The sequence below is a fragment of the Pelodiscus sinensis genome, chromosome 19 (genome assembly GCF_052426305.1).
Source record: "Pelodiscus sinensis isolate ZL-2025 chromosome 19, ASM5242630v1, whole genome shotgun sequence".
NCBI lineage: Eukaryota > Metazoa > Chordata > Testudines > Trionychidae > Pelodiscus > Pelodiscus sinensis.
Window position 1 is genome coordinate 15898153 of NC_143070.1, and position 27738 is coordinate 15925890.

Here is a 27738-nt window from a genome sequence, read left to right on the forward strand (position 1 = left end):
ACAAACTGCCAGTCCTGACTCCTGCCCTTCTCACTGCCCTTAGCCCGCCTGCAACCTGCCCCCCTCCACCAGCCCTTCTCTCCTCCCTGTGCCCACTCCTCCAGTAGCCCCACTCTGATCATGTGAGCTACCCCTCCTCATCCCCTCTTCTAACACCTCCCTCTACACACCTGCCCTGCCTCTCTCCTCTGGTGCTGGTCCCTTCACTGCAGGTGTCTGCCCTTCTGCTTCATCCCCAGAATCCCCTGGCACTTGCATCTTCTCTTACTCCTGCAGCCTCCTGTTGCCTCCCCCTTCCCTCACTGCCCCTACCTCCTTTGCCCTCTTTTTCCCTGATGCCCACCCCCTCACCACGCTCTGCCCCCTTTCCCCTCATGCCCCTGTGCCCTCACACATGCCTTGCTCCATCCCGGCCTTCGTCATGCCCACCCCTTCTTTCAAGCCTTCTCCCTGCACCCCCCAATGCCCTTACCCTTTCCCCTCCCAGCATCACCCTGTCCCCCTCCCACTGACACCTCCCCTCCTGCATTTTTCCTCATTGTCTGCACTTGGCCCCCTGGCATTTGTCTCTCCTCTACCCTGTCCCTTTGGTGCCTTCCCCTCTCTTTCCCCCTCTCCCCGCCCTCGCACAAGCCCCTTCCTCTCCCAGCCCTTCCCCTTCCCCTACCTTCTGCCTTCCACTTTGCCAGGCTGGAGTCTGCGCTCCGTCCCCAGACTCGGAACCCACAGCTCAGCTGCGTGGCGCAACGCAGGGCCCAGTAGTTTTTAAATCCCGGGCTGTGACATTATGTCACGCCAGAGCGTCTCCCTTCCCACCGGTTTGAGTACGCTGCACAGGGCAGCAGCAGCCTGCAAGAGGGAGCTCAGTGAAGGTTGCACACGGCGGGGATGGGGACGGGGCTGGGGGAGAGACGCTCTGGGGCCTGGGTGGGAGGATGCTCGGGGGGGCGAGGTTGGGGCCCGCTCCAGCTCCAAATATTGGTGGAGCCTGGGCATCACGAGCCCATACAACTTGCCGCCCATCCCTCTGCTGGCTAGCCGGCTCTCTCTCTCTTTCAGAGGGGGCAGGGGAGCGCCGGCTCCTCGCGGAACCCCTTGTTTTGCTCCGCAGTTCCCCGGAGCACCAATTGGGAAACACTGGCCGAGGGTAACACACTGACACAGGAGGTTATTGGGGCCCAGAGCTCAGCACAGTCCATAAAAGGACAGGACTTTGATGTGGATAATGAGATAAGGTGCTAAAAGGCCCCTACATGGTATCCTTCCTGTCTTAGCAATCTATCTATTGACTTTATTTTTCATCTGCTTAGGTTTAAGTACCCATTCTCCTGATACTTAATGATGCTCTGTCTCACATCCCCCTTCCTTTTTTCTTTTTCTCTTTCCTCCCCTTCCCCTATCCAATTTATTTTGAGTTTTCATATCCCCTACTCATAACTCCGGTCATTTGAAGAAGTGGGCTGTGCCCAAGAAGGCTCATGATACCATCTACATGTTTTGTCTGTCTATAAAGTGCTACCAGACCAGTTGTTGTTTTTTTCTGTAACAGACTAACTCGGCTACCCCCTGAAGCTCGAGACCATTCTGAGTTAGTCCCTGGACACTCCCCAGTAGAAGAGATATAAGTGTCTTCCTGACCCCTCCTGGCAGGCCACTCTCTCTCGGGGTGAGGGTACGACTAGAACATAGATGAACCTTCCCACCCTGGGGCCTGGCCAGCCCCTGACTGCATTTAGGGGAAGTGGTCCCTGGGGCAGGCATTGCCACCATTGCCCACTAGGGGGTGTCATGCCTTCCTCTGGGTGCTGGCAATTCTCCCAGCTCGGCTGTTTCCTGCTAGGCTGATGGGATCTGGGCTGGTAGCTCCAGTGTTGCCCTTGCTGGACCCCGCTTGTTCTCCACAGGTACCAGAGAGGGGACAGGCTCTCACCCTGGGTTCTCTTTTTTTTTTTTTAGTGGGAAAATCTAAGCTCTCTTCTTGCTACCCCTCTGCTGCCTCCCCGTGCCCCGACGGCTGGATCCGGCTCCAGGGGAAATTCTACTATTTTTCTAATTCTCAAGGGAACTGGAGCTACAGCCAGAGCTTTTGCTCCTCACATGCTGCCTCCCTGGCCGGGATTGAGAGTCCAGAAGCACTGGTGAGCAGCCCAGCAATCACCGGCATCACAGGCCGGGCTGGAGTCAGGCTAGGCCCAGCCCCTGTAGGGCAGAGGGGAGCCGGGTGCCTCCCTGGCTGGGTGGCTGGAGTCAGTGGGGTTCTGGCAGCTGAACCTTGGCTGGGCTTTGGACTCCAACCTCCCTGACCCTGCATCTGCTCAGAGCCCTGGTGGAAGACGCCTCGTGAGCAGGGCTAGTCTAGCTCAGTTGGCTCCAGGCCCATGGGCTGCAAGAGGTGAGACCCTGTCTCCCTAGCCAATCCCCAGGATTCCCTCATGAGCGGCATGGAGAAAATCCAGCTCAATGTGAGGCCTGCTCTGTGCCCCCTGCCTTCAACCGCCTTGCCCTGGAGGCAGGGTCTGTTTGCCCTGCCCCCACAGCTCCCTCTCCCCCCAGCCCTGCTGTGCCCTAAGAAGGGGCTGCTGGGCAGACAGTGACTGTGCAGCTCAATTCCTGCCATAGCCCTCCCAAAAAAAAGGTCCAGTGAGGAGGAAGAGTTAATACCTCTCAGCTCCCTTCACCCAATAACAAGGGAAGAGGCATCTAGAAATCCCCAGCTGCCCCAGTGGGGAGCAGCACAGAGCCAGCATCAAACACAGCTGATTGCTTGTATTGGGTTTCTAAGGCTTCCCTGCTGCCCTACCCAGGCAGACTGGACCACTGGATCGGCCTCCGGAAGGACACAGACAGGGTCTAGCAGTGGGCCAATGGGACCAAGTTCAACCATCAGTGAGTCTCTTTTTCTCTGTTTTGGGTCAGCAGTGATGGAAATGCCTCACTGGCTGCTTTCACTTCCCCTCCTGCCAGCTGGGGAGATGGGTGCAAGGAGGATTCCAAGGAGCTGTGAGTGCAGCAGCAACTCTCCCTCACCTGGAGCATCTCCCTCGGTCTGCGCCTGGCACTCGCTGACTAACTTCTATCGCCTCGGGCTTGCAGGTTTGGAATACAAGGAGGAGCCGACTGAGCGTACCTGGATGAATACCTCAACGTCAGCAGCTCCAGCTGCAGCACCTGGAGAAAATGGATCTGCAGCAAACCTGATGCCCCGCTGTAAGAAGAGGCATGTGCGGGGGAAGGTGGGAACTGGTTCATTCAAGGACACTGGAGGCCAGAGATGTGAAAATCTGTTTTGGTCCCCTCCATGCTGCATCCTGGTTCCTTGTTTGCCCCATCACCTTGCCACCCTAAGTTAGTTGGATTCTCTCTGCTGTGCTCCTTCCCTTGCAAACCCTTTCCAGTTCCCATTACATTTCCTTTCATGCAGGCTCTTCTCAGCCTGCTCCAGGCACAGCCAGAGACTCTCCCCTGCAGGGCCAACCACCAGCAGCCCCTGGAGCTCCCTGCTAGATCCAAACCCCAACAGGCTCTCCACAGCCAGCTCTAGCTTCCAGCAGCAGCTCCTGGACTGGAAAAGGCTCCACACCAGCCATCTGGCTCCTCTCTCCAAAATGGAGTCCACCAAGTCTCCCTGCACTGCCTGGGAGAGAGCAACACTTTCTCTCCTTTTCTCCCCCCCAAGGCATCATGGGAATTGTAGCCTCTAGGGCAGGGGTCCCCAACGCAGTGCCCGTGGGCGCCATGGCGCCCGCCGGAGCATTTATGTGCGCCCACGCTGACTATCGGAGGGAGTGCATGCCACCACGCAACAGCTGAGGGGAGACGCTCAGCGTGCCATGATGTCATGGCCCAGGACTTTAAATTTTAAAACACGCGGCCCAGCTCCAGGCCCAGCACAGGTCTGGGGTCACGGAAGCAGCTGGGGCCGGGCCCAATCACATAAACTAGAAGGCAGAAAGTGGGGGTGTGAGAAAAAAAGGGGGAAGAGGTGGGAGAGGAAGGGGCTTGTGCTGAGGAGAGGGGGGCAGGTCAGGAGAAGAAAGGGGAAGGTACCAAGGGACAGCGTAGAAGAGAGACAAATGCCAGGGGGCCAAATGGAGACAATGAGGAAAAGGGCAGGGGAAGAGGTGTCAGTGGGAGGGGGACAGGGTGATGCTAGGAGAGGAGAGGGTAAGGGCATTGGGGACTAGAGGGGGGAGGGGAGGTGCTGGGAGAAGGCTTGAAAGAAGGGGTGGGCATGAGGAAGGTGGGGATGGAGCAAATCATGTGTGAGGGCACAGGGGCATGAGGGGAAAAGGAGGCAGATGGTGGTGAGGGGGTGGGCATCAGGGGCAAAGGGGGTGGCCCCAGGAAGGTGCAGGTGGCAGGGGATTCTGGGGGTGAAGCAGAAGAGCAGACACCTGCAGGGGAGGGACCAGCACCAGAGGAGAGAAGCAGGGCAGGTGTGTAGAGGGAGGTGTTAGGAGAGGGGATGAGGAGGGGTAGCTCACATGATCAGAGTGGGGCTACTGGAGGAGTGGGCACAGGGGGGAGAGAAGGGCTGGTGGAGGGAGGCAGGTCACAGGAGGACTGAGGGCAGTGAGAAGGGCAGGAGTCAGGACAGCAGAGGAGGGTGAGAGGTTGGGGGGCAGCAGGCACCAGGGGAGCAAAGGAAGGAGACATGGCAGCAGATGGTAGGGATGGGAAGTATGAGATTTAAAGGTGCCATGATTTTTTGGGGGGAGGAGGGTGATTTTTTTGTTCAACATTTGGACATCCCCCCCTTCTTTTAATGCAGAATTTTGTTTAAAAATGAATTACAATATAATTAAAATAAAAATTATCCAACTAAATTAAGTTTCTATTAAATTTACCCAATTCACATTTAATATGAAAATAGCCTTCAATTTGCACATTTGATGTCTTTTTTCTCCAAGGGGGGGGGGGGGGGGGACGCTGAAGAATTGCCAAATAATTTAATTAATGCCTTTTACATGTAAAATTACCTTTTTATCTTATGGAGTCATATATTATGTAATATTAAATGTTTTTCATATTATTTAATGTACAAATACAAAATAAGCCTTGAAAAATTGTTAGCGCCTGCCCCACTCTTCTGAAATCATGTGCTATTGGCCACAAAAAGGTTGGGGACCACTGCTCTAGGGCAAGTATGTCAAACATGCAGCCTATAGGCTGTATGAGGTCCGATCGAATTTTTTTGCAGCCCGTGACTACATGTTTATAAAGTATGTAAGTGTGGCATGCCCAATTACAGTGTTTGTAAAGTATAGAGCCATGGGACCTTCCAAGAAAAAAACTGTCAAGTTGTACATGTGCACAGAACTTAAGCTGCTATTAAGTTACACACAGGCAATGCTGTGGCAGCATGTGATCTTGTACCAAGCCATACTTGTGACTTTCATTCATCATGGATTGTTGTGTTTTTTGTACTATGAAGAGTCCTTCACAATGTCACTACCAGAACTGGAAAGTAGTAAATCTATGAAAATGAAGATTGAAGCCAAGCACTGTTTTCTCCAGGACAAATGGGAACAGTGTTATTTTTATTGTCAACTGAAAGGCAAGATTATCTGCTTAATATGCAATCAAATTATCAGTGTTCCAAAGGAGTATAACATCAAGCGGCATTATGAACCCCCTCTCCCTCTTCCACCTCCCCGCCCCCCCCCCCGACAAAAGTATGATAAATTAGAAGGGAAATTACAGCAAGATACATTACTGGAATTAAAGACCATCTTGAATAGAAAGCAAAGTCTGTTTACAAAAATTGACAGTGAAGCTGCAGTTAAAACTAGTTGGCTGTGTCTATATTGGCACCCTTTTCCGGAAAAGGGATGCTAAATGAGACATTGTGGAATTGCAAATGCCGCGGGGGATTTAAATGTCCCCCGTGGCATTTGCATGAACATGGCTGCCACTTTGTTCCGGCTCGGCGCTTTGCCAGAGAAAAGCGCCAGTCTAGATGGGATCTTTTGGAAAAATAAAGCCTTTTCTGGAAGATCCCTTATTCCTCTCAAAATCAGGAAAAGGCTTTATTTTCCGAAAGATCCCATCTAGACTGGCGCTTTTCCGGAAAAGGGTGCCACCGTAGACACAGCCGTTATGTTTTGCCAGACTTAATAGCACAAAGTTCAAAACTGTTCACTGACGGTGAATTTATAAAAGAGTGCATGGTGAAAATTGCTGAAAGTATGTTCTGGAAATGTGAAGACATTCAAAGCTATCTCTGACATGGAACACAGTTGCAAAGAGGATAAATGAAATGGCAATTGATTTAAGTGAACAATTAAAAGAGAAATTATCAACTTTTGAAGCATTTTCAATTGGTCTCAACAAAAGTAGAGATATTGGTGGCTTTACGCACCTGCCTGTCTTCTTGCATGCTTGTGAGGGTGATTTCAATTTAATTGAAGACCTATGCATGCCACCAAAACTGGCAAAGACATTTTCAATTGCATGACTGTACTTTTGGAGAAATACAATTTAAGTTTCCATAACGACCGATGGTGCTCCTTCAATGACCGGGAAAAGCAGCAGTTTTGTGGCTAGGTTATGAGAACACCTAGCAGCACGAAACATAAAATTTAACCACTTCCACTGCATAATCTATCAGGAAGTGCTGTGCTCAAAGATTATAAACGTGGAACATGTGCTCAAAGTTGTGAAAAAAAATTATAAACTTTATCCCTGTATGTGGTTTGAGCCAACATCAATTTTCATCATCGAGTTTGGAATGGAGTGTGAAGGGTTGCCATACTATACTGAGGTCCACTGGCTTTCTTGTTCTAGAGTTTTGGAAACTATTAGAAGAAATTATTTTCACTGAAATGAGAGGACAAGACACAGACGTAACAACAATAACTGGGTTTATCGTTTTTGGTTGACATTACCAAACATCTGAGTGACTTGAATTTAAAATGTCAAGGAAAGTACCAGGTAGTGACTACTACATGGGGCAATATAAAAAGCTTTTATGACCAAACTTCGTCTTGGGAAATACAGTTTTAAAAAAAGAGATTTATTTCATTACATGCTGAGACCATAAAAGCAAACCCCCCAGTTCTCATTTTGTGAATTATGCATCAAATATTGTACTGCTGCGATATGAATTCAAGGTGAGATTCCAGGATTTCAAATCACGTGAAGATAAGTATTTCTTGTTTACAGCACCATTTCTTACAATTTTCAAGAGGCTGAAGGAAATATGCAAATGGAACTTATTGAAATTCAGTGTGACTCTTTCTTAAAACACAAATATAATGAAGTTGGCATTCTTGATGTCTCCAGATGTGAGCCCAGGCAATTTGTTGAAGTACATAAGTTTGTGTCAAAACTATTGTCAATGTTTGGTAGCATGTACCTATGTGAACTGCTGTCAAAGAAAATGTACTTCTACCACAGATTGTTTGTGCAGCCCTCAGTAGGCTTCGAGTTTGACATGTCTGCTCTAGAGCTAGACTGTAGCCGTAAAAGGGGCCTACACATAGAAAATATAGATTAACAAAACATGGAGATTTGTTAGTCTATAAAGTGCTACCAAACCATTTGTTTTTTCTGTAACAGACTAACTCTGCTACCCCCTGAAGCTACTGTCTATATCGGGAAAGATTCTTTTACACAAATCCACTTTGATACCGCACTGCAGCTTTCAAAATATACTTCATCTGCTTTTATCACCCCACACTTGTTGTTCCCATCAGGGGGATGCACTGCCTTGAACCTGAGAAACAAACACAAATCTGTTAGAATTCTTGAATAAGATTTTTAGCAGCTTTTCCTCTGACACCTCTCTCCGATTTCTTCCTTAGCCACTGAAGTGTTACTAGAGCCCTTACTGACAAAATGCTTCTTAGCCCTCGACCTTGTAGGAGCAGCTGTTTGGCCTGGGTCTGTTTCTGGGAAATGACCCATCCACATTACCAAACCCAGCCCACAGGATTAGCCCGACCATTGATGGAAGCTGTGGAATGAGGCTCAGGACTCCTCTGTGCAGAGGACTGTACCTAGCACAGAACACATCTTGCACCCAGACAGCGCTTCTGCTATCACCATTAAGCAACACTCCTGCACTCCCGCTACACATCTTACATGGACCCAGAGGGTTATAAAAACCAAAACCACTCACAGTGTTCGATTTACCATGGAGCCGTCCATCCAAACCAAAGGCACTGAGGACAATGTGAAAGTGAGGTCAAGCCACATCTGGGGTGTGTCTTTGGTGACAGTTTGAATGAAAGTCTGTAAACGACAGGGAAGAATGAAGTGACAGGGAAAGGAGGGTTCAGTGGTTAAGGTACTAGCTAGAGACTCAGGAACTGGTGTCCATTCACCACTCCATCCCAGACTAGGGATGTAATTGTGTGGTCGATTAACCAGTTAATTGATAAGCAAAAGCTTATAGGTTAATGCTACAGACCACACACATTCCCCTCCCCCACCCCAGCCAGTAAATTTTTTAGCAGGCTGGCCAGCAAGCTGGCTCAGTCCCAGCTTGTGCTGGTCTGGGACCTACCCCTGTTGCGGCTCTGCACTGAAAGTGTATTAGGAGCTGGGCAGGCTGGCAGCCCAGCTCCATTCTGGGTCTCGGACTTCAGACCCCACCCAAACAGGGGCTGCTGCCACCCCACGCTGCTGCCTCTGTATCAGAGGCAGCAGTACGAGGCGACAGGCAGCTGGTCCACAAGGGGAGCTGGTTTTTAAACTGGCTCCCCTTGTGGACCAGCTCCTTCCTGGCACTGTGCTGCTGCCCCGATGCAGACAGAGTAGTACAGAGTACCAGGGGGCTCCTTGGGAGTTGAGCCAGAGAGCACTGGCTGCTGGCCCTGCCCCCAGGGACTATAAAATAATCAGGTAACTGATAAGAATTTGTGTGGTTAATCGACTATTCAATGAACTGATATTTAACATCCCTACCCCAGACCTCCTCTGTGACTGTGGCCAGTCGTTCGGTTTCTGTCCTGACTGGGGCAGAATTAAGGCTTTGCTCCCGTCTCTGCGGCATATGGAGGCCATGCTAGCAGTAAGCACGCGTCTGGTGGCAGAGCACAGGTTATACACTGTTCATAACTAACTTTCATTTTCTTGCTTTTTAGCTTGTGTGGGCACATGCAGAGTAACCCAAATACACAACAGCAGTGGTGTGTATCAATTGCAACTAGTGCTGCTCACATCTCCAGGAAAGTGTTATTTACCATCTCGGCCTGGTCCCGGATCACCAGCGGTCGGGAGCCCCTCCTTGAACAGTCATCGCGGCTCTTGTTCCAGAGACTTTTATCTTTGGACACCCAGTAGCACTGGTCCCGATGCAGCCGCCAGTCTCGGGGGCAGAGCTTGCACCCTGGTCCTTCTGGAGGGGAAAATGGAAATGTGTCATGCAGATAAGAGTTCTGAACTGCACGGGCTCAACGTTTCCAGTAGCCCCATTGCCTGGGCTTGGTTTGAGGGCAGGCCCAATATTCAAGTAGCAGCAGATGCTGCAGGCCAGGAGGTGTGGGGGGGGGCGGTGTGTATAAGTGTAAAATAAGCAAAGCTGTGAGTACCTCAACCATAAAATTGCACTGGCTAATGCAGGTGAGGCTCAGCTAAAAAATTCTCCTCATCTTCCTCCCTCAGCTATTGTACATTCCCATGCACTAGGCAACAGCCATTAACGCCCTCATTCCAGTTGGTGTAATAGCTACAGGAGTGCTACTTCATGCCCATTCCAATCCATACATGCGCATGTGCACCGAAGCCCAAAGATTTTTGCCTAGCAGCGACCACCAGGTTAGCCCAGGCACCCCTGGAGCAGTGCCAATATGGCGCTCGATATATATCCCTGCTGACCACCCAACCCCCAGTGTCGCTTTACTGTTCAATGACAGCAGCTGGAGCAGCTCACTCTTGCTCTGCAAGTGCTCCTAGCAGGAGTTCAGGTGTGTCATTGATCAGATTTTAGTTAGCATTAGTAGTGGATTGTTCAAGGGGGGAAACTGCATTTCCTCCCCTTCCCTGGCCAGGGCATGCCTTGGTCCCCAGGTTTTAAAGCTTGCCATGCTCGTGGTAAAGCTTATACCAAAAAGTTACCCTCACACAGGGTGTGTGAAGTGTCACCACTGGGGGCAGCCACACAACCATGGGATTGGCCAGCTGGGGGTTGCCATCTTGCCTGCCAGCAGCCAAGGTAAGTGGGGAGGGAGAAGAGAGAAACTCCCCATGGCTCTCCCCCAACCCCAGGATGGGCCGGGGGGAGGGACAAAACCCTACCTCTACCCCGGCAGGGGCCAGTCCCCTGCCCTGAAAACCCAAGTCAGTCTTGTATTATAAAAATAAACCTTAACTTGCAAAGTTGAAGCTGGAAATGCCATATTCATAGCTGCCCATTCAGCCCTAAGTCAGTCTGTACTGAACAGCCTCACAGTCACTGAGTGTTTGGGGAGCCATAGGACATGAGACTCAATGAGGTTTGTATACCAAGAGAGGCAGCCGCAATAGGGAAAAAAAAAAAAAAAAAAAAAACCACAGGTGGCGACCATACAATGGAGACTGTATGGCAAGGCACACACAAATGGAGGCTGAATGACAGTTGTGTGGGTAACTGTAAATCTGGCACTTCCTAACTTCTGAGGGCATGTCTTTGTAACCTTCCTGTGCCCTAATCTCCTAATTTAAAAACAAAACAAACCATACAACAATTCTGTTACATGTAGCTGAAACAACTGCCCCATCCCGAAGAGCGTCGTTAAATAGCAGTTTCTAAGCTAATCAAGTAGTCAATAAGAGGGTTCGCTACGGCTCTGCTTTTTAAATATCGTAAACCAGGCTCTTAGTACAGGCAGTCCCCGGGTTACGTACAAGATAGGGACTATAGGTTTGTTCTTAAGTTGAATTTGTATGTAAGTCGGAACTGGTACATATTGTAGGGGAAACTCTAGCCAAACATTTCTCCAGAGCTCAGTTTTATTCTCCCACACCTCACTTCCCTCAGTCCTTTATTCTCAAGCTGAGGTGTCTGCTGAGAAAAGCCGCTCTGCGTCTCCCTGGTCTGCTGGGGGGGGGGGGGGGGGCGGGGCGCTAGCTTCGCGTGTCCCTGGTCTGCTGGGGGGAAGCAGCTAGTGCGGGGTTCCCTCACCCCGTTTGTAAGTAGGGATCCGATGTAAGTCGGATCCATGTAACCTGGGGACTGCCTGTATATTTAAAAGGCAGAAGTGCAGCAGTCAGGACTAGGTGCAAGCTGGGACTCTGCTATCCCATCTTACGCCGTTTCCCCTGCTGCGCCTCTGCCTCCCCACAAAGCCAGTGCTGAGGTGAACCAGCTTTTAAGCCGGCTTGACCCCCAACTCCAGCTCTTGCCCCCCTCTTGCTCCCTCTAATGAAGAGGCAGCAAGGGGGGGGGGGAAGGAAGCAACTAGTCAAATAGTGACTCATACTCGATAAGCCTAGGCTCATCAGGTAGTCAACTCACTGCTTACATCTCTAAATCCTAAAGCAGCAGCAGGGTTTGGATCCTGGGGCTTTAGTACCACACCTCACTGTGCCTGCTCCAACAGGAGTCACTATTCTCGCAGTACTCAGGACAAGTCTGTTACGATGAGGGAAGGGAACAGGCCTGTGTGGTCCAAAGGAGCCCAGTTAGCTCTCTTCCTCTGCAGCAGGAGCTTCTATCCCGTGTGGTGTCTGTCCCCAGGAACAAACAGCTGTCAGGCCCCTGGAGCCAGGTGCTGGGTGAGGGAGACCCTGGCCTCACTCCTGCCCTCTCCTCAGCTTCATTTCCAACTGCTCGGTGAGGAAGGTGAAGTGAGAGCTTCTCAAGACCCTTTCTCCATGGAAGCATAAGGGGCCCTAAACACGTGAGTTGCTGCCAGGTGCCCTACAAGCAATTTACAGAGCGAGATGTATGGCAGGCAGTGCAGTGATTGGGGTCATTACCTCAGCTGACCACTGTATGGCACTGCAGTGCAAGGAGCGGAGGAGAAAAGGTACCTGTGGGGTTGCTGGGAGATGAGTCACACATGAATGGTTTCAAGCGGGAATAGAAATCTGTCGGGTCACAGCTGCCCTTGGATCCAGAGATGATTTGCTCCTCGATACGGTTCTCCTGGCAATTCAGAGGCCCTCTGGTCTGAGGAACTTCAGAACAGCACAAGCATGAATGGCAGTTGCAACACAGGGATTAGCAAACTGGGGGGGGGGGGAGCAGCGGTGCGCAGTGAGTTACACACTGTAGCTCCCACATCCAGCACCGGCCAAAGCAACGAAACATATGAGAGAGACAGAGACAGAAGCTCATTTACTGCACAGCATCATGTGTCTTCCACTTTTCCCTGCACACTGACCAGTGAACACCACTGCAGGGAGGGGGCTCCCGTCCCCAGCTCAATAGGCTTGTCCCAGTGACACTGTAGCCCCTGTCAATCCTGCTGTGGGAGCAGCTAAGGGGGAGGAAGGCAGGCCAGGCCGGTAACCGCAAAGCACTGAGCTGCAGACAGACAATAGCGAGGCTTGGACATGGGATCTGTGCCCCTCCCTCAATACCAACACACGTGCAGACATTCCCAGCATACAGAGGCAGCAACAGAGGTAACTGGGATCTGGAACCGAGCAAGTGTCCTGTGCTCACTGCCCTGGGTGGCTGGGACCCAGGAGATCTGGATACTCTTCCAAGCTCCCTGCCTCACCCCAGGCAAGTCCCTTGGGCCCACAGCTGCCCAGGGGCTGAGGCGTTTGACATACAGCCTTGGAACACTGAACTTGTACATGCCATTGCAGTGACTTCCTAGGTAACAGGACCCACAAGACCTGGGCTGGGCTCCCAGATGCCCCATTCAATGGATGCAGAGAGAGAGGTACCTACAACAGCCAGCAGGCTAGACAGGGGCTGCCTGAGCCAGCCAATAGGAGACAGTGACCAGGGCTGTCCCCTGCACCTCGTTCCCCTCACAGCTCGGCACCTTAGCCCTGGCCAACCCTGCTAATCACCTGCAGCAGGAATCCTGCCTTGGAGCCCGGTACCTACGGCAGCTCTTGGGGAAAGCAGGCACCTAACTCCCCTGAAAATGAGTGGGGGGGGGGGGGGGAAGGCAGCCTCCAAGATAAACTTTAAGCCTCTGGCAGGGCTCTCAGCTGGATGTGGGAGACCCTGCTTCACCCCACCTTCCTGGTGAGTAGGGATGTTCCCACCACTTGGGGGAGGGGTGCCCTAAGCACTAGACCAGAAGGCCTCCACCAAGTCATTACTGAACTAAATAAGCGAAGTGGAACAACTTCCACAGGAAATACTGAGAGATCCCCCTGACCCCCTCCAGAGCTCAGTGGCTGGGTTCTCCCTGGGAGGTGGGGACCCCTGGTCAGACCCTGTCTCACCTCAGGCAGAAGGGACTGGAACCAGGGTGTCTCACACCCCAGGTAGGGGCCCTAACCACAGGGGTAGATCTCCTCCCCCCCACCTGTCTCTCAGACATCAGCAGCCTAAGCTCACCTGCTAGATCCTGCCCCACGGATACAACAGGCCGAGGTCGGCACACCCCCAGAGACAGGCACTGAATCCCTGAAGGAACGTCTGTGGCAAAACTGTTGACACCAGGGGAGCTCAGGTGCCCCCAGGGTTCCTGAAACTGGGACTATGGTGCCTGGGCTCCCCTCGCGCGCACACAGAGAATGGGGACCGGTCTCACAGGACTGTGAGGAGAAATCTGTTCTATCCTGTCTGACCTGAGGTCACCACAGTGATTGGGCAGGAGCGGACATGAAACTAACAGAAAGCCAGAGACGTTGGGATTGGTCCTGCCTAGCACAGGGGGCTGGACTTGATGACCTTCTGAGGTCTCTTCCAGCCCTATCGTTCTATGGAGGATGGGTCCATCAATGGCTCTTAGCCAGGATGGGCAGGAGGGGTCCCTGGCCTTCGTGTGACAGGGGCTAGGAATGGGCGACAGGGAGAGATCACTTTCCCTGGTCTGTTCCCTCCCTCTGGGGCACCTGGGTTTGGCTGGCAGACAGGACCCTGGGCTGGATGGACCTTTGGTCTGACCCCATCTGGCCGTTCTTATGAAAGACCCTAGAGCAACTCAGAGCCCAGGAGCAGAGACCAGGGTGCTGTGAGCAACAAAGGCAGAAAGCTCCACGCCCAGAGACTGAAGCTCCACGCCCAGAGACTGAATCATCAGGGGGTGGGAACTTGCCTCTCCGAGTTGCTACTAAAGCAACGATGACGACCACTAGAGCCCCAATTATGGCCCAGAGGACAGCTGGACGTTTCCATAGCGCACGTTTCCTGGAGCTGGAATGAGCCCGATCACCTGGACAATAAAACCGTTAGTGAGACCAGAACTGTGCCTGCTCTCAACACAGATAGTAATGCCCCACCCAGGCTGCGAAGGAGACTCTCACGCCCCAAATCACCCGTGTGGTTCCTTAGCTCAGGGAATCCCCAGCAAGGGCCTTGCAGAATTCAGAGGGATTCAAAGGAGGTTCAAGGGCAAACTCTGGCAAGAGACTGGCAGGCCGGGGGGAGTTCACCATGGAGCGGAGGGGAGTGAGACGGGGCAGGACAAACAGTCTGTGCAATAACATCTGGGACGGAAAAGGCACTGGGAGCGTTTGTGGGTGAAGGTGGGGGCAGACCCTGCTCGTCCCCTCCTGGCCTGGGGCAGCGCTTTGAGTGCACCTCTCCTCAGTTTCCCTTGACTGGCAGCAGTAGGTTGGCTTTAACAGCCCAGGACAAGGAGAAATCGCTCATGAGCAAAGCAACATGTCCCTTTTTAATAAGGCTTCAGGACAGGAGCAGTTAAAACAAGCAGCTCATACAGTCCCCACCACAGAACCTATCAAGTCTCATGAGTCTGATCTCCTGTAGCGCGAGACCCGCCCCACCCAGACACACACCCACTCCTACTGCGGCCTGCATGGCTTCCACTCCCCTCACACCTTCAACTAAGGCATGTTACCTGAGGAGTTGATTAACCTCATGCATTCTTATCAGTTTCTCAGCTAATCTATAGTCCAAGAGCAGGGCTGGAGCGCACCGGCTGCTGGCCCCACTCCCGGGGAGCCCGTCACTCTGTGCTGCTGCCTCTGTATCAGAGGCAGCAGTGCCAGGCAGGAGCTGGTCCATGAGGGGAACCAGTTTAAAAATCAGCTCCCCTCATGGACCAGCTGCCTGTCGCCCCATGCTACTGTCTCTGATACAAAGGCACCAGCGCAGGGTGGCAACAGCCCCTGTGCATGGGAAGGGCTGAGCTCCCAGACCCAGAACAAGCCAGAGCTGAGCTGGGCTGCCTTCCCTCCCAGCTACTAATACACTTTCAATGTAGAGCTGCAGCAGGGGTAGGTCCCAGACGTGGCACAAGCCATGACTGAGCCAGGTTGCTGGCTAATATGCTAAAAAGTTACTGGCTGGGATGGGGGGAGGGAAATGAGTGTAATCTGTAGCATTAACCTATAAGCCTTTGCGTATCAATTAACTGGTTAATCGACTACACTATTACATCCCTAGTCTGGTTGGGGCGGGGGGGGGCGGGAGAGAAAGGGTATAGTCTGCAGCATTAACCAATAAGCTTTTGCTTACTGATACATCCCTACTTCAGCTCCCTCTTCCTCTAAAAATAGCCCATGTCTGTAGTGGAGAAGAGCTGCTTTGATTACACCCCAACCTGTCCCAGCTGTAGCCTCTTGCCTGTCCCTTAAAGGGGTCGTTAGCCCCTTCCTTTTGCTTGTCTCAACACAAGAACAAGGGGCCGTCTGATGAGATCACAACAGTGGGAAAAGAAACTATTTTCCAGCCACACAAAACTGACACCTGGAACTCAGGAAAGTGAACACATGGGCTGGTTAGCATGAGATTTGTCATCATTAACAACCAAAGGTTGTTTTGAAATGGGAAGAGCACCTCCACCACCTCATGGAGCATGAATCCAGGGAACCCTGTGGCTGTCCCATCCTAGCAAATACTCTCCCCCTAGAGCCCAGAGTCACACCTGAGGGCATGGTAAGTGCACTGACAAAACAGAAGTGAACGTGCTACAGCTACGCCTGTTCCCTGCTGTGAACAAAGACAGGGCCCCGTACATGTTCAGAGTGTGCACCCCACAGTGCGCTGCTGCTCATGCACAGGGGGGAGGGTCTGACCCTTCCACACAAACAGCAGGGACAGGAACGACCTGGGCATGAGCCAAACATTCAGGGGACAGAACGCAGGCAATCCTAACACACATACAACTGCCGCATGCGACTGTATGTATAGGTACGGAGCCGAGTCCCCTGGAGCAATGCGGCCCAGGGTGGGCTGGAGCAGCTGCAGAATCTCTGTATTGCGTGTAACTCAGAATCTCTCCCCAGCCTGTTCCTAGGCAGACAAGTTCCAACTACCTGGTTCTCCTCCGTTCTCTGAATCTCTGTTGCTGTCAATGGACGGCTGCTGCTCCAACTTCTGTTTCTCCTCCTTGGGGACCGCACCCTTCCCCATCTCTCCTCTCTCAGCAAGGCAGCGGTGGGTGCTGGGCTCTGATCAATTCCCTCTCTCTGGCTGCTAGAAAGTGCTTCATGCAGAGGCTGCCAAGTCCCTTCCACGTCCCTGACTTTGGCTCCGCTCCCAGCTGACCTAGAACCTGCAAGGACACCATCAGGACAGCGTAAGGGTCGGTGTGTTTGTGTGCGGCATCCCATCCCCACGTCCAGCAGAACAGACCCCCGCCCTAAGCGCAGGCTGGTACCTAACCCCCTCCCTCAACACCCCCCATTTCCCCTCACCCCTCTCCTCAGTGCACACATCACTTCTTAGCCCATGTCAGCTTAGCCACCACTGGCTCCCCCTCTCTAGCCCCTCTAAGACTCTGCACGTACAGTAGAAAGCAGCCACAGCAGCACTGTCAACTGGAAGCATGGACATGGCACAAGCGCTGGGAGAGCTTTCCCAGTGCTCTGTATAAACTAGGGATGTTAAATACTAGTTCACTGAATAGTCAAGTAGCCACATGGCATTTTATCAGTTAGTCGACTATTCAATAGTCCCCAGGGATGGCAGCCGCTGTATCAGAGGCAGCAGCACAGGGTGCCAGGCGGGAGCTGGTCCACAAGGGGCACCAGTTTTCAAACCAGCTCCCCTCATGGACCAGCTGCCTGTCGCCCTGCGCTGCTGCTTCTGAGAAAGAGGCAGCAGCATGGGGCGGCAGCAGCCCCTGTCCGGGAGGGAGCGGGGGGGTCTGAGCTCCTGGACTTGGCGTGAGCCAAAACTGAGCTGGGCTGCCTTCCTGGCCACCTGGCTCTTAATACACTTGAAATGCAGAGCTGAAATGGGGGTAGGTCCCAGACCCAGCATGAGCTAGGACTGAGCTGCCTGCCTGCTCTGCTCCTAATACACTTGAAATCCAGAGCTACAGTAGGGGTAAGTCCCAGCCCCATTGCAAACCAGGACTGAGCCAGGCTGCTGGCCAGCCTGCTAAAAAGTTTACTGGCAAGCAGTAGGGGGGAAATGCATGTCGTCTACAGCATAAACCTATCAGCTTTTGCTTATCTGTTAATCAACTACACTATTACATCTAATAATAAACCACCTCCATGAAGGAAGCTAAGAGCGCTGGAAGTGCAGACCCCGCCATCCTGCTCTCTCGTTCAGTCCTGGTTATGTAGGTCAATGTAAGGCGGCTTATGCCGGCCTGACTTCTCTAAGCAATGACACAAAAATGTAGCTTCCTTGGATGTAAGGCATTATGTCACTAAGGCCCTAAGCTATGTCTAGGGTAAGAGGCTCATATAAAGTTATTTTCATAGAAAGGACACTAAATATATAAACATGAAAGCTTTATGTTGGCATATATCCAAAAGTGGAGTTACAAAAATAGAATAAGACATCTTGCAATATACCTGTTTGCATTATAAACTAGTTTCAAATTAACCTCTGTGATGTCTTAATTAGTAGATATGAAAACTTTCTAGCTACACAAAAAGCAGTGATAGGTACACAGACCAGCTTACTTAATGGAGGTAGTACCAACTGCACATCATATCACATTTTAACACGGATTTTAAAAAAAAAAGTGATTTTTTGGCGCGCGAGGTCATTGATGATGTCCTCAAAAACGTATCACTTTTGATGCACAAAATATTTTGGGCAGATGCTTTCCTTGCAGCACTATTGTCCACAGTGCATTCTGGACAGAGAATTTTTGCAACTGAAATTTCTCCTGAGCAGTTTGTCACAGTTAAAATTAAAAAAAAAAACCCTGTAGTGTTGTTTCTATATTAGAGAATACTGACTGAATCTTAACTTGCAGGATGAAAGGACATTCAAGGAAAATTGTGCAGATAAAGGTGGTTTAATAAAGCACTACCGGGCTTGTATTTCCCCATCAAGGTTTACATGGACATCTTGAGGACAGCAGTGCTTCTGATGAAAAACTTTCACTTAGCTGTTTCTCAGAGGCATCTAAGTCAACTAAAAATGAAAAATTATTTCCTAAATTTTCATATCAGATTGCTCTTTCCTTCAAATTGGGTTCACTTGCATCCATTACAGGGATATAAAATGTCACCGAAATTGTCTTGCAAATTTGCGGATAAAAAGTTGATGAAACATTTCCTTTGCAATCTGAATCAGACTCTTTAGATTTAAGTTCAATTTCATCAGAACTTTCACAGACTTCTTTCGAGAACTGGGTGGAGCGTTGTGTAAGTTTTGCACATGCACCAAGGGTTTCTGCATCCATCCCTTAGGGGACTTGCTGGTTTTGTGGAAAGGATTCAGAGGATAGCAAATATCAACTCTGATTCCTCCATTTTCTCATGCAGCAGACCAATGTCTCTCCATTCACCTTTTCCTCTGCTGTCAGTGTGATGGTCTCCCCAACCCCCATGCTTTGTGACATTGTCTTATGAATACAAATATGCATCACTCAATGCTTTGGACAAAATACCTCCTGTAGCCTGTCAATGTTAATGTCCCAATCTGCACAGTCTGTAGATCTCATTTTGGTGCATGTATCACTCTTAAAATTAGTGATATGGGGTTGGTTATGGATCTAAAATGGGCAAATGGAAGCCATCAAGGGTGCTTCCCTCAATGTCTGGGTGATCACCTGTAAACAGCTTCCTTTAACTTTTGAATCTAAGCAGTGGTTGGTCATAGGGGTGGTCATGGGACTTCCAACTGGTAGGGACTGACTAGGTTTTCCATGGCAGGGGAGAAGGTAGCAACAAAGAATTCCCACCCAAAAGGAAGATTATTTAAGATGCAAAGTTTTCAGGCTCTTCGTCTTTGGCTGGCAGGTCACTCTCAAGAGAATGAACCCGAGACGCCAGGGAAAAAAGATCCTCCCTGGCTTGGAGGTTTAGCTGAAATAAGAACAGTTTTAGGATAAGTTTGCACTGAGCTTTAATCTGTTAGAACTAGCCATGTGTTTTCTGTTATTTTAAATCTGTAATTCACTTTGCTCTGTTTGCACTTCCAACCACTTAAATCCTACTGCTTGTACTTAATAAAAATCAGTAGCACCAGGGAGTCATTGCTGTACATGCCAGCTGCACGTGTCAGCTGCTTTCAGGAGCAGTGCAGGGCCAGGTCAGGAATGAGCTGCCTTAACCCTACTGCTCCACCACCCAGAAGCCAGCTCAGCTAAACGTGTCCAGACAGAGCCTCCTTCCTGAACCCCTGCCCCAGCCCTGAACCTCCTTCTGCACCCAACCTCCTGCCCCAGACACGAGTCACCCTGCTTGCACCCTGAAACCCCTCCTGCTTGCACCCTGCTCCTTCCCAGAGCTTGCACCCTGAAATCCCTGCTGAACCCCAATCCTCCACCTTGAGCTAAGCCCAGAGCCCCTCCCACACTCCAACCTCCTTGGTCCAAGACAAGAACCTGCACCCCAACCCCCTAGCCCAGCCTGGTGAAAGTGAGTGAGGATGAGGGGTTAGGGGGGATGGAATGAGCAGGGTGAGGCCTCAGAGAAGGAGCGGAGCAGGGGCAGGAAGGAAGTGGAGGCAAGGTGTTTGGGTTTGAGGTAGATCTTACATTGCACTTAAATTGAACAAGTGAGGTTAAATATCGGTTCATTGATTAGCCACTTACCTTCACAAATTCTTATAGTTTACTCAACTAATCTATAGTACAGTGGTTCCCAACCTTTAGGGGCTGCCGGGCGCCCGGGGGCGGGGCCACTCACGCGCCATGCACTCGGGGGTGGGGCTGCACATGCGCCGCGTGCCCGGGCCGCCCATGCGCTTTGCACGCCTGGGGCAGGAGCCGGCCCAGATTGTTTGGCGGGCGACATTGCGCCCACAGGCACCGCGTTGGGGAGCACTGCAGCAAGGCCAGCAGCCAATATGGTCCGGCCTCACCCCCCAGTAGCCTCCCCCGTGCTGCTGTTTCAGAGGCTGCAGTGCAGGGTGCCAAGCAGGAGCTGGTCTGTGAGGGGAGCCAGTTTAAAAACCAGCTTTCCTCCCAGACCAGCTGCCTGTTGCTCCATGCTGCTGCCTTTGATTCAGAGGCAACAGCGCAAGGTGGCAGCAGCCCCTACCTGGGGGAGGGGTCTGAGCTCCTGAACCCAGCACAAGATGGAACTGAGCCGAGCTGCCTGCCCACCTGGCTCTTAACACACTTCAAATGCAAAGCCACAGCAGGGGTAGGTCCTGGACCCAACACAAGCAAGGACTGAGCCAAGCTGCTGGCCAGCCTGTGAAAAAGTTTACTAGCAGGGGGCAGACAGGTGGAGAAATGTGTGTTGTCTAGAGCATTAACTAATAGCTTCTGTTTATCGGTTAATCAACTACATTATTACATCCTGAGTGCTCACCTACAGCAGTGGTCCCCAACATTTTGGGGCTGCCGGGCGCCTGGGGGCAGGGCCACTCACGCGCCGCGCATCTGGGGGCGGGGTCACTCACAGGCCACGTGCCTGGGGGCGGAGCCAAGCATGCGCCGCACGTTCAGGGCCGGCACCGGCATGTGCCGTGTGCCCAGGGCCGGCACCAGCATGTGCCGGGACCCCGGGGGTGGGGCCAGGCCAGATTGCTCTGCGGACGCCCATAAATGGCCCAGCGGGCACCATGGGCACTGCGTTGGGGACCACTGACCTACAGCCACCAGCTCAAACCCTCCAGCACATCACTGACAATCTGCAACAGGGGTGGGGACCCTCAGGCCCAGGGGCTGGATGCAGACACGGACTCTGGCCTTCAAGACTCAGGACTCTGCTCTCCCCCACCCCTGCACCACCCCTCCAGTCCAGCCCACTTCTCCACTCCCTCCTCCCCCGCCCTTTTCCATTCAGCCCAGACTAGGGTCTATGTATTAGTCCTTTGGGCTCCGAATGGAGCATAAGGGCCTCCGCAGTCACTCTGCATCCTGCTTCAGAAGCCTTTTAAATCTGCACTTGAAAGGGAATCCTCTGAACTGGCATTCATGCTAAAATTCGACACTACATGTGGGTCTCAACAAAGACCCCAGTTATCTTACCCATTACAAAGATAGCTTCCCCAATTATCACCTCTAATACCATTAGCTCACAGACATTTACCTTCCTCCCCCCCCCCCCCGCCTCCCCCTTCTGTTCTGAAATGTGATTTGTCCTTTTCATATGTGTTCATTTTTTTAAATTGTATCCTTTGGTATATATTGTTGTGACTATTTTCTTCCACTACTTGATCTGAGGAAGTGGGTCTGGCCCACGAAAGCTCATCATCTAATAAACCATCTTGTTAGTCTTTAAAGTGCTACATAGTCCTGTATTTTCTTTCAGCTACCCCAGACTAACACAGCTACATTTCTATCACTATTCTCCATCTTTTGTGATTCTTAGTGATAGTCTTGATTTGATCTCAATTTAAGTTCTTTGAAATGTAAAATGACTAAGCACACATGCCCACAAGGCCAGCCTGCTGCCACCCCAACCACAAAACATTCCCTAACCCTTCTCTCCACTTAACAAGGGCTTACATTATCAGTTATGTTATCAGTGGTTAGCTCTAGATAACAGTGCTCCCTGTACTGTGAGTCACAGCCTCTCTCACACTGGCAGTGCCCTTGCAGCTGGCAGACAGGTTGCTCTCTTTGCTTTGATCTATTATCACTGGAAGCCGGGGAGCTGCAGTACCTTAGCTGGACACAGGAACCTTTAAACACTAGCTAGCCCCCTACTGTGATAACAAACCAACCCTTTAGATTCTAGTTTAAAAAAAAAAAAAAAAAAAAAAAAAAAACAGATCCCAGCTCCTTTCCTGCCCCACCCCCTCCTGTCACCCCTCCATAACTCATCCCTGCCCTCTCCCATCCCCACCAGCCCAACCCTGACGTTTGTCTCCCACCATACTGTGCCCAGCCATATCATCCTACATCCTCCCACTTTCTATCACCCTACTCAACCCCTCCCTTCTTCCCACCATATTGCCACATTCAGCCCAGATCTCTCCCTCCCCCTCCATACCAGCCCTCCCCTCATGCAGTGCAGCTCAGCCCCTCTCCCCAAACCACACAACACCCCTCCCCCAACCCCTCCTACCTCCCTCTCCATATCACCCCTCTCTTCCTCCCCCCCCCCCCCTCCACATAGTTGGCAGTCCAGGGAGCATGAGGTGCCACTAGGAATTCTGCCCCCTTCATCGCCCATAGAACGGTTCCCAACTACCATCATCATTTTGGTATCGGCTGAACCATGGCTCCTCTGAGTCTGCAGTGAGTCACAACAACCTCCCTTCCACAAGGCAGTGGCCATGGGACCCAGGCATCCTGCTCAAAACTGCCTCCTCCTGCTGTGGGGTGACACCTCAGAGCCTCCTTCCCCCGCCTCCTTTCCAGGGAACAGACCTCCCACCCCCGTGAGTGAGAGGGCAGGAGAGGGGGCGGCCCCCACCACTCAAAGTGGGGGATGAACCCCAGGGTCTCCCCAGTGCAGGCAGGGAGGAGGGAAAATGGGGGTTTCTCCAAATTTGCCCCTCCCCAAAATAGGTGTCCCCCCTTGCAGAGCTCCCAGAATTCGTGCAGGAGGAGGGATAATTAAGGGCTCCCCAGGGATAGCGCCCCCAAAATCTCACTGCCTCAGAGGATTACTACAAGAGGGAAGGGGTCTGTAAAATCCTCCCCCACCCTGTCACTCTTCTCCCACTGCCCCACAGACACGGGGCAGAGTGGCTCCCAGGCTGTGAGACAGTTAGTACCCGGGGCCCAGCAACTCCCACCTGGATCCAGCCTGCGCAGCCCGGCTCGGTAATATCATGCTCCTTAAACCACAGCCCTTTCAGCTACGCTCTGCGGTACACCAGTGCCCCAGCCTTTGTAATACAAGGCCCCGTAGAGCATTCTAAGGGTCAGCCTCAGTGTCAAGGAGCTAGTCTAATCACCAGGCGAGAAGCCACAATCAAGACGACTCATTTCACAGTCAGCTGGGATATTGACTCAGTTTGACAAAGTGTCAAGCCACTAACAGTCTGAAATAAGAGCTGGGAAAGGCTCCAACCCAAGTGTGTGTGGGGGGCCCTTACAGAAACAGGTGTGTAGCAATTCACTGTCCCTACCACTGTGAAATGGGGTCCCACCTGGACTGGAGTTTGAGGCAATGTTTAGAATTTGGGGGCATTAGGGCGTGTAAGCAAACATAAGCAGGCAGTGAGGTTTTTAGCAGCAGTGGCAAATTCAATAGGCATTTTCCACCTACACACTGTGTGTTTAGAGTTTGATTCCCTACTGCCTCAAGTGTCTGTTTAGCTATAAAGCATGGAATTATACAATTAACATTATTGAAAATCTTGAATCTGGCCTCTGGCCCCATCACCCTTTGGCTTATGCATGACAGGTTCTCTCTCATGGAATATTCTACCTTCCATGACTTGAATTTATTGACTTTCCTAGCACATGGCAACACTCATATACATTGAGGGTGGGATTCCTGGCTAATGGGAAAGTGCACTTGGGGATTTTAAGGTGTTTTGAGCACATCCCTGGTGATTCAGTGGCTTAATATATGGAGAGTGTTTCACTTTTCAAGATGCTTTGCTATTCCTATCCACAAGGCCCAGATATGGTTGGGATTGATTTCCGGAATACTGAGAGTGCGAGATTGCTTCAGGTTTTCTACCGCACACAGCACCATGCTATTTAAATGGTGATTATGGCTTTGAGGGGTGGATTTTCTTTTAGTGAAATCAAAACATGCACTGTCATACCAAGATCTCTCTGGTTTGATTGTCACTGCTTTGAAGTTGTGGTGGTAGAAACACCATCATACTGAGATTCCTGTTTGTACTGCCTCTTCATACTTCCACCCATGGATAGAAGAAAGTCCTCAGATCCTTGTAATAATATTGTCACTTTTAGATCTATTAGTGAGTGCCCGGGCAGAATAACTTTAAAACAACAACTTTAATCCCCCTGTGTGGAGGAATGTTTACTTCTCTGTAGTCCACCCTCCACCTGGGATATACACTTCCCTAACTCCCACCTCTAAGAAAAGATCATTTTTAAATCTAGTTCTTGTATCATCTCTGCAGTCATACCCCCCACATCCCTTCCCTCAGAGTTCTCTGCTCATGTGAGTTTCAGATGTAAGGATCTGAGACAGTTACCTCTAGGAATGCTTATTTTTGTGTTGAATTTCCCCCTTTCTATAACCTCTGGTCTCTTCAGTGAACTTAAAATGAACATGGCTTTGAGAGAGTCTCTAGGTACCACGTAGACCAGCAGTGAACAGCCTGCCACCCAAGGGCCACATGTGGCCATCAAGGTTCTAACACGTGGCCAAGACATGCAGTTTACTCTTGCTGACATGCAGATTCTGCTCGTTTCCATCTGGGCATTAAAGTGACAAACACGCAAAGTGATGTGTGTGCTGATTGCACATAACACTGACAGAGCCATGAGCTCCTTCTGCATCCCATCAAAGTGCTGCTGCCGTTCAATCCCACAAATTCTAGGTAATGCAATAATGCAAGCACAGCATATACCTATCCTGGGAGACTGTCTTGGTTACAACAATCTTGTGGCCCAGTGAGATGGAGGGCCACTTATGCAGCCCACTCACTAGCTTTGATTGTCCATCACTGATTTAGTCAGCGCTTCAGCTACTGTTACAGGTAAGGGGCTGGAGGTTCCTGGAGGGCTGTGAGAGAGTGAAGGGACTGGGTGTGGCACATGGAGGGGCTGCAGCCAGCAGGGCTGGTAGCATGGCGAGAGGCCGTTCTGGGCGGGTTGACGTGAGTGACGTGCTGGCTTCACTCTGTCATCCCACAGGAAAAGCATTTTATATAGAGAGAGAAGAGATGAGACCAAATTTGCAAAAGGTGGATGTGGACAACCCTTGGCATGGCAATGGCTGGGTCTAACAATTCATCTGTACCAAAGTGTTAACGTTTATATTCTCCGTTCGGATGTTTCCTAGAAATGTTTTTATTACGATTCCTAATTTCCAGTATAGCTGTATCATGCTAGGGAACATGTTGGAATCTTTCCTTAGCTGGTTGCTTCTAAAAATAATTTTGTTCTGTGCTATGTATTTCTTCAGACTTCACTAAGGAAACACCACACTTTTAATTTTCAATAGTGCTATATAAAAGTCTTTTACCACTTTCTGGCCTGCACTTAAAATTTAGCAACCTAATGGTGTTGGACAGGGGGGTGATTCTGCCCTCTCCCTCATTAAAAACAACAAGGTGGACTGAATTTCCAGGTAAATGCAGCTAAGCCAAGAGAAAAGCACTTCTGTTGAAGTAGCTTATTTCATTTGGGGAGATGGTTTTACCCCACTGACAGTAGTACCTGCTTATTGGTGGACAAGAGTCTGCACTAGAGGGCTTCACAGGCATTGCTACAGCAACAGAGCTATACCAACTGTTCCTCTGTAAGCTTAGACAAGATCCCAGGTTGCTAAGCTTGTTTGTGATTTGATGTTTAAATTGTAAGCTACCACTTTAAAACTCAGATTCTCTTATGCGAGTTGTTTCTCTAGCCTAGTAGAATTTTGTTTTATGGATCTTGTGAATCCAGAGAAACATTGCCTTGTCACGGCATCCCAATATAAACAATGCCTGTGCATGAGTTTGACAAGACATTTTGACAAGGATTTCTCCAAATTGTTAAGCACCAGTAGCCCCACTGATTTCAATGGGGCTATGCATGTGCCTGGCTTTACTCGGGGGTCGGTTCCTCTGAAGTCACTTAACTTAAATACAGTACTTCAAATGAATCGTGTACAAGTCTGCAGGAATGGGGTTCTGATTTGCAGAGTTGGTGACCTGAATCTGTCCCTTTCTGCTGCACCTCTGTGGCTTTTACCAGTGACTCTACAGAAGAGATTGTCTTGGGGATTTAAAACAAACCCCTTCTGAGAACCGTGTAATTTTGGCAACAGCCACAACCAGATGTAAAATGGCTCCAAAGTTGTCACTTGCTCCGTGAAGATTTAACTACTACTCCCGTGGACTAGCTAGGCAGGGCGGAGATGGTCCGAACTTTTCTTATTTGACACTTTACTCAGATAGCTCCAGAGCAATCCCTGCAGTTATGAGTCATCGTGTCTCTAGCGGAGGTCTGTACACTCTCTCTCTCCCCTCCTCCAACAGCCGCTCGTTCCCTGCGCTGTAGCAGGACTATTAGGCAACCTCTGAAACCTGCCTGCCGGCCGGGGGACGCTTCTGTCTGTTCCGGCCGCTCGCGGGAGCAGCTGGGGTAGAAGTTTGTTGCGTACCGGGCAGAGTGACACTTGCGCCGCAGCCCCTGCGACCTCAGCCGAGCCTGCGGCAACCAGTGAGCGAGACGATGCAAGTGGCTGGGCGGGGGGTGCCGGGCGCCCCGCTCCCCACAGACACGCCCGGCCTCCCTCCCGCCGGCCTCTCTCCAGACGTGTTCGGCTGCCCCGCGCAGCCCCCTGACCTGCTCCCTGCTCCCCGCTGCCGGAGGGGAAGGGGCCGGGCCGGGCCGAGCCACCGCACCGGTTCCCGAGCACTTTCATCCCAGCCCCATGGGGGGGGAGGGCGGAAGTCCGAGGGAGGAGGGAGTTCAGCCACCCCCGGGCACCGCGTGGGAAGCAGCCGCGTTGCAAAGGGCTCCCCCGCCCCGGTGCCCAGCAGCTCGACAGGGCGCCCCGCTGCCCGGCATCCCCAGCGGCCATGCCCGGCAGACCAGCCCGCGGCCACCGCCTGCCCCGCAAGGGACACGGGGCGCAGCCGCCGCCCCCAGTCCTGCCCAGCCCAGCGCGCGACCCCGGGGAACAGAGCGGAGCCGCTGCCACTTACCACAGCCCCAGCGCCCTACTCCCGCCGCGCTCCGCTCGCTGACTGGTATCAAGAGTCCAGTAACCTACTTTTATATACGGGAATCCTTCCGCACCACTATATAGACGTAAGCAAGAAAATAGTCCCAGGCCCTGAACCCCAAAGTGCGGGAGCGGGGTTACCGGCCTTTCCCCCTCCCAGAGCCTTTCCTGAGGTCTCAGCGATATTCCTCCCTGCGGGAAACCCGCGGCTCCCAGGCGCAGAAGCAGCTCTGAGAGAAATATATGCGCGGAGTGATCTATGAGGGAGGATTGAGAGAATTGGCCTCGGGCTGCAGGTCCTAAAGCCTAACCCGTTCCCCCACAGACAGGCTGTGAACATCCGGCAGGAAGCTTTGTTGCTGATTAACTTCAGCCCAGCAGCGTTGAACTCAGACGGGCTCCCGCTCTCCTGGGGCTGCCCCCTCCGCGTGCCCGATCACCCCTTGTGCGGTGTCTTAGCTCAGACCAGACCCCTGAGCCAGGACCGGCGGTGAATGTCAGGCGCTGGGTCTGCCTGCTGCACAGTATTTCCAA

General features: G+C 51.5%; 2 protein-coding genes across 3 annotated transcripts in view; both read right to left on the reverse strand.

The window, feature by feature from the left end:
- Positions 1 to 27738, reverse strand: part of LOC149522210 (C-type lectin domain family 2 member D-like) — a 241450-nt gene that overhangs the window by 172048 nt on the left and 41664 nt on the right. The gene's annotated exons all lie outside the window — the stretch shown is intronic.
- LOC149522213 (killer cell lectin-like receptor subfamily B member 1B allele B) lies at positions 5529 to 27318 on the reverse strand. Of its 2 annotated transcripts, XM_089770620.1 has the most exons (7): positions 27185 to 27318; positions 16342 to 16580; positions 14157 to 14273; positions 11959 to 12105; positions 9189 to 9343; positions 8123 to 8235; positions 5550 to 7717 (listed from the first exon to the last, which is right to left on the reverse strand). In XM_089770620.1, the coding sequence occupies exons 2-7, from the start codon at positions 16436 to 16438 to the stop codon at positions 7591 to 7593; spliced, it is 756 nt and encodes a 251-aa protein (XP_089626746.1). In that variant the 5' UTR covers positions 16439 to 16580; positions 27185 to 27318; the 3' UTR covers positions 5550 to 7590. The 2 variants fall into 2 exon arrangements, with proteins under 2 accessions (XP_089626747.1, XP_089626746.1); XM_089770621.1 differs by lacking the exon at positions 14157 to 14273 and having other exon boundaries at positions 5529 to 7717.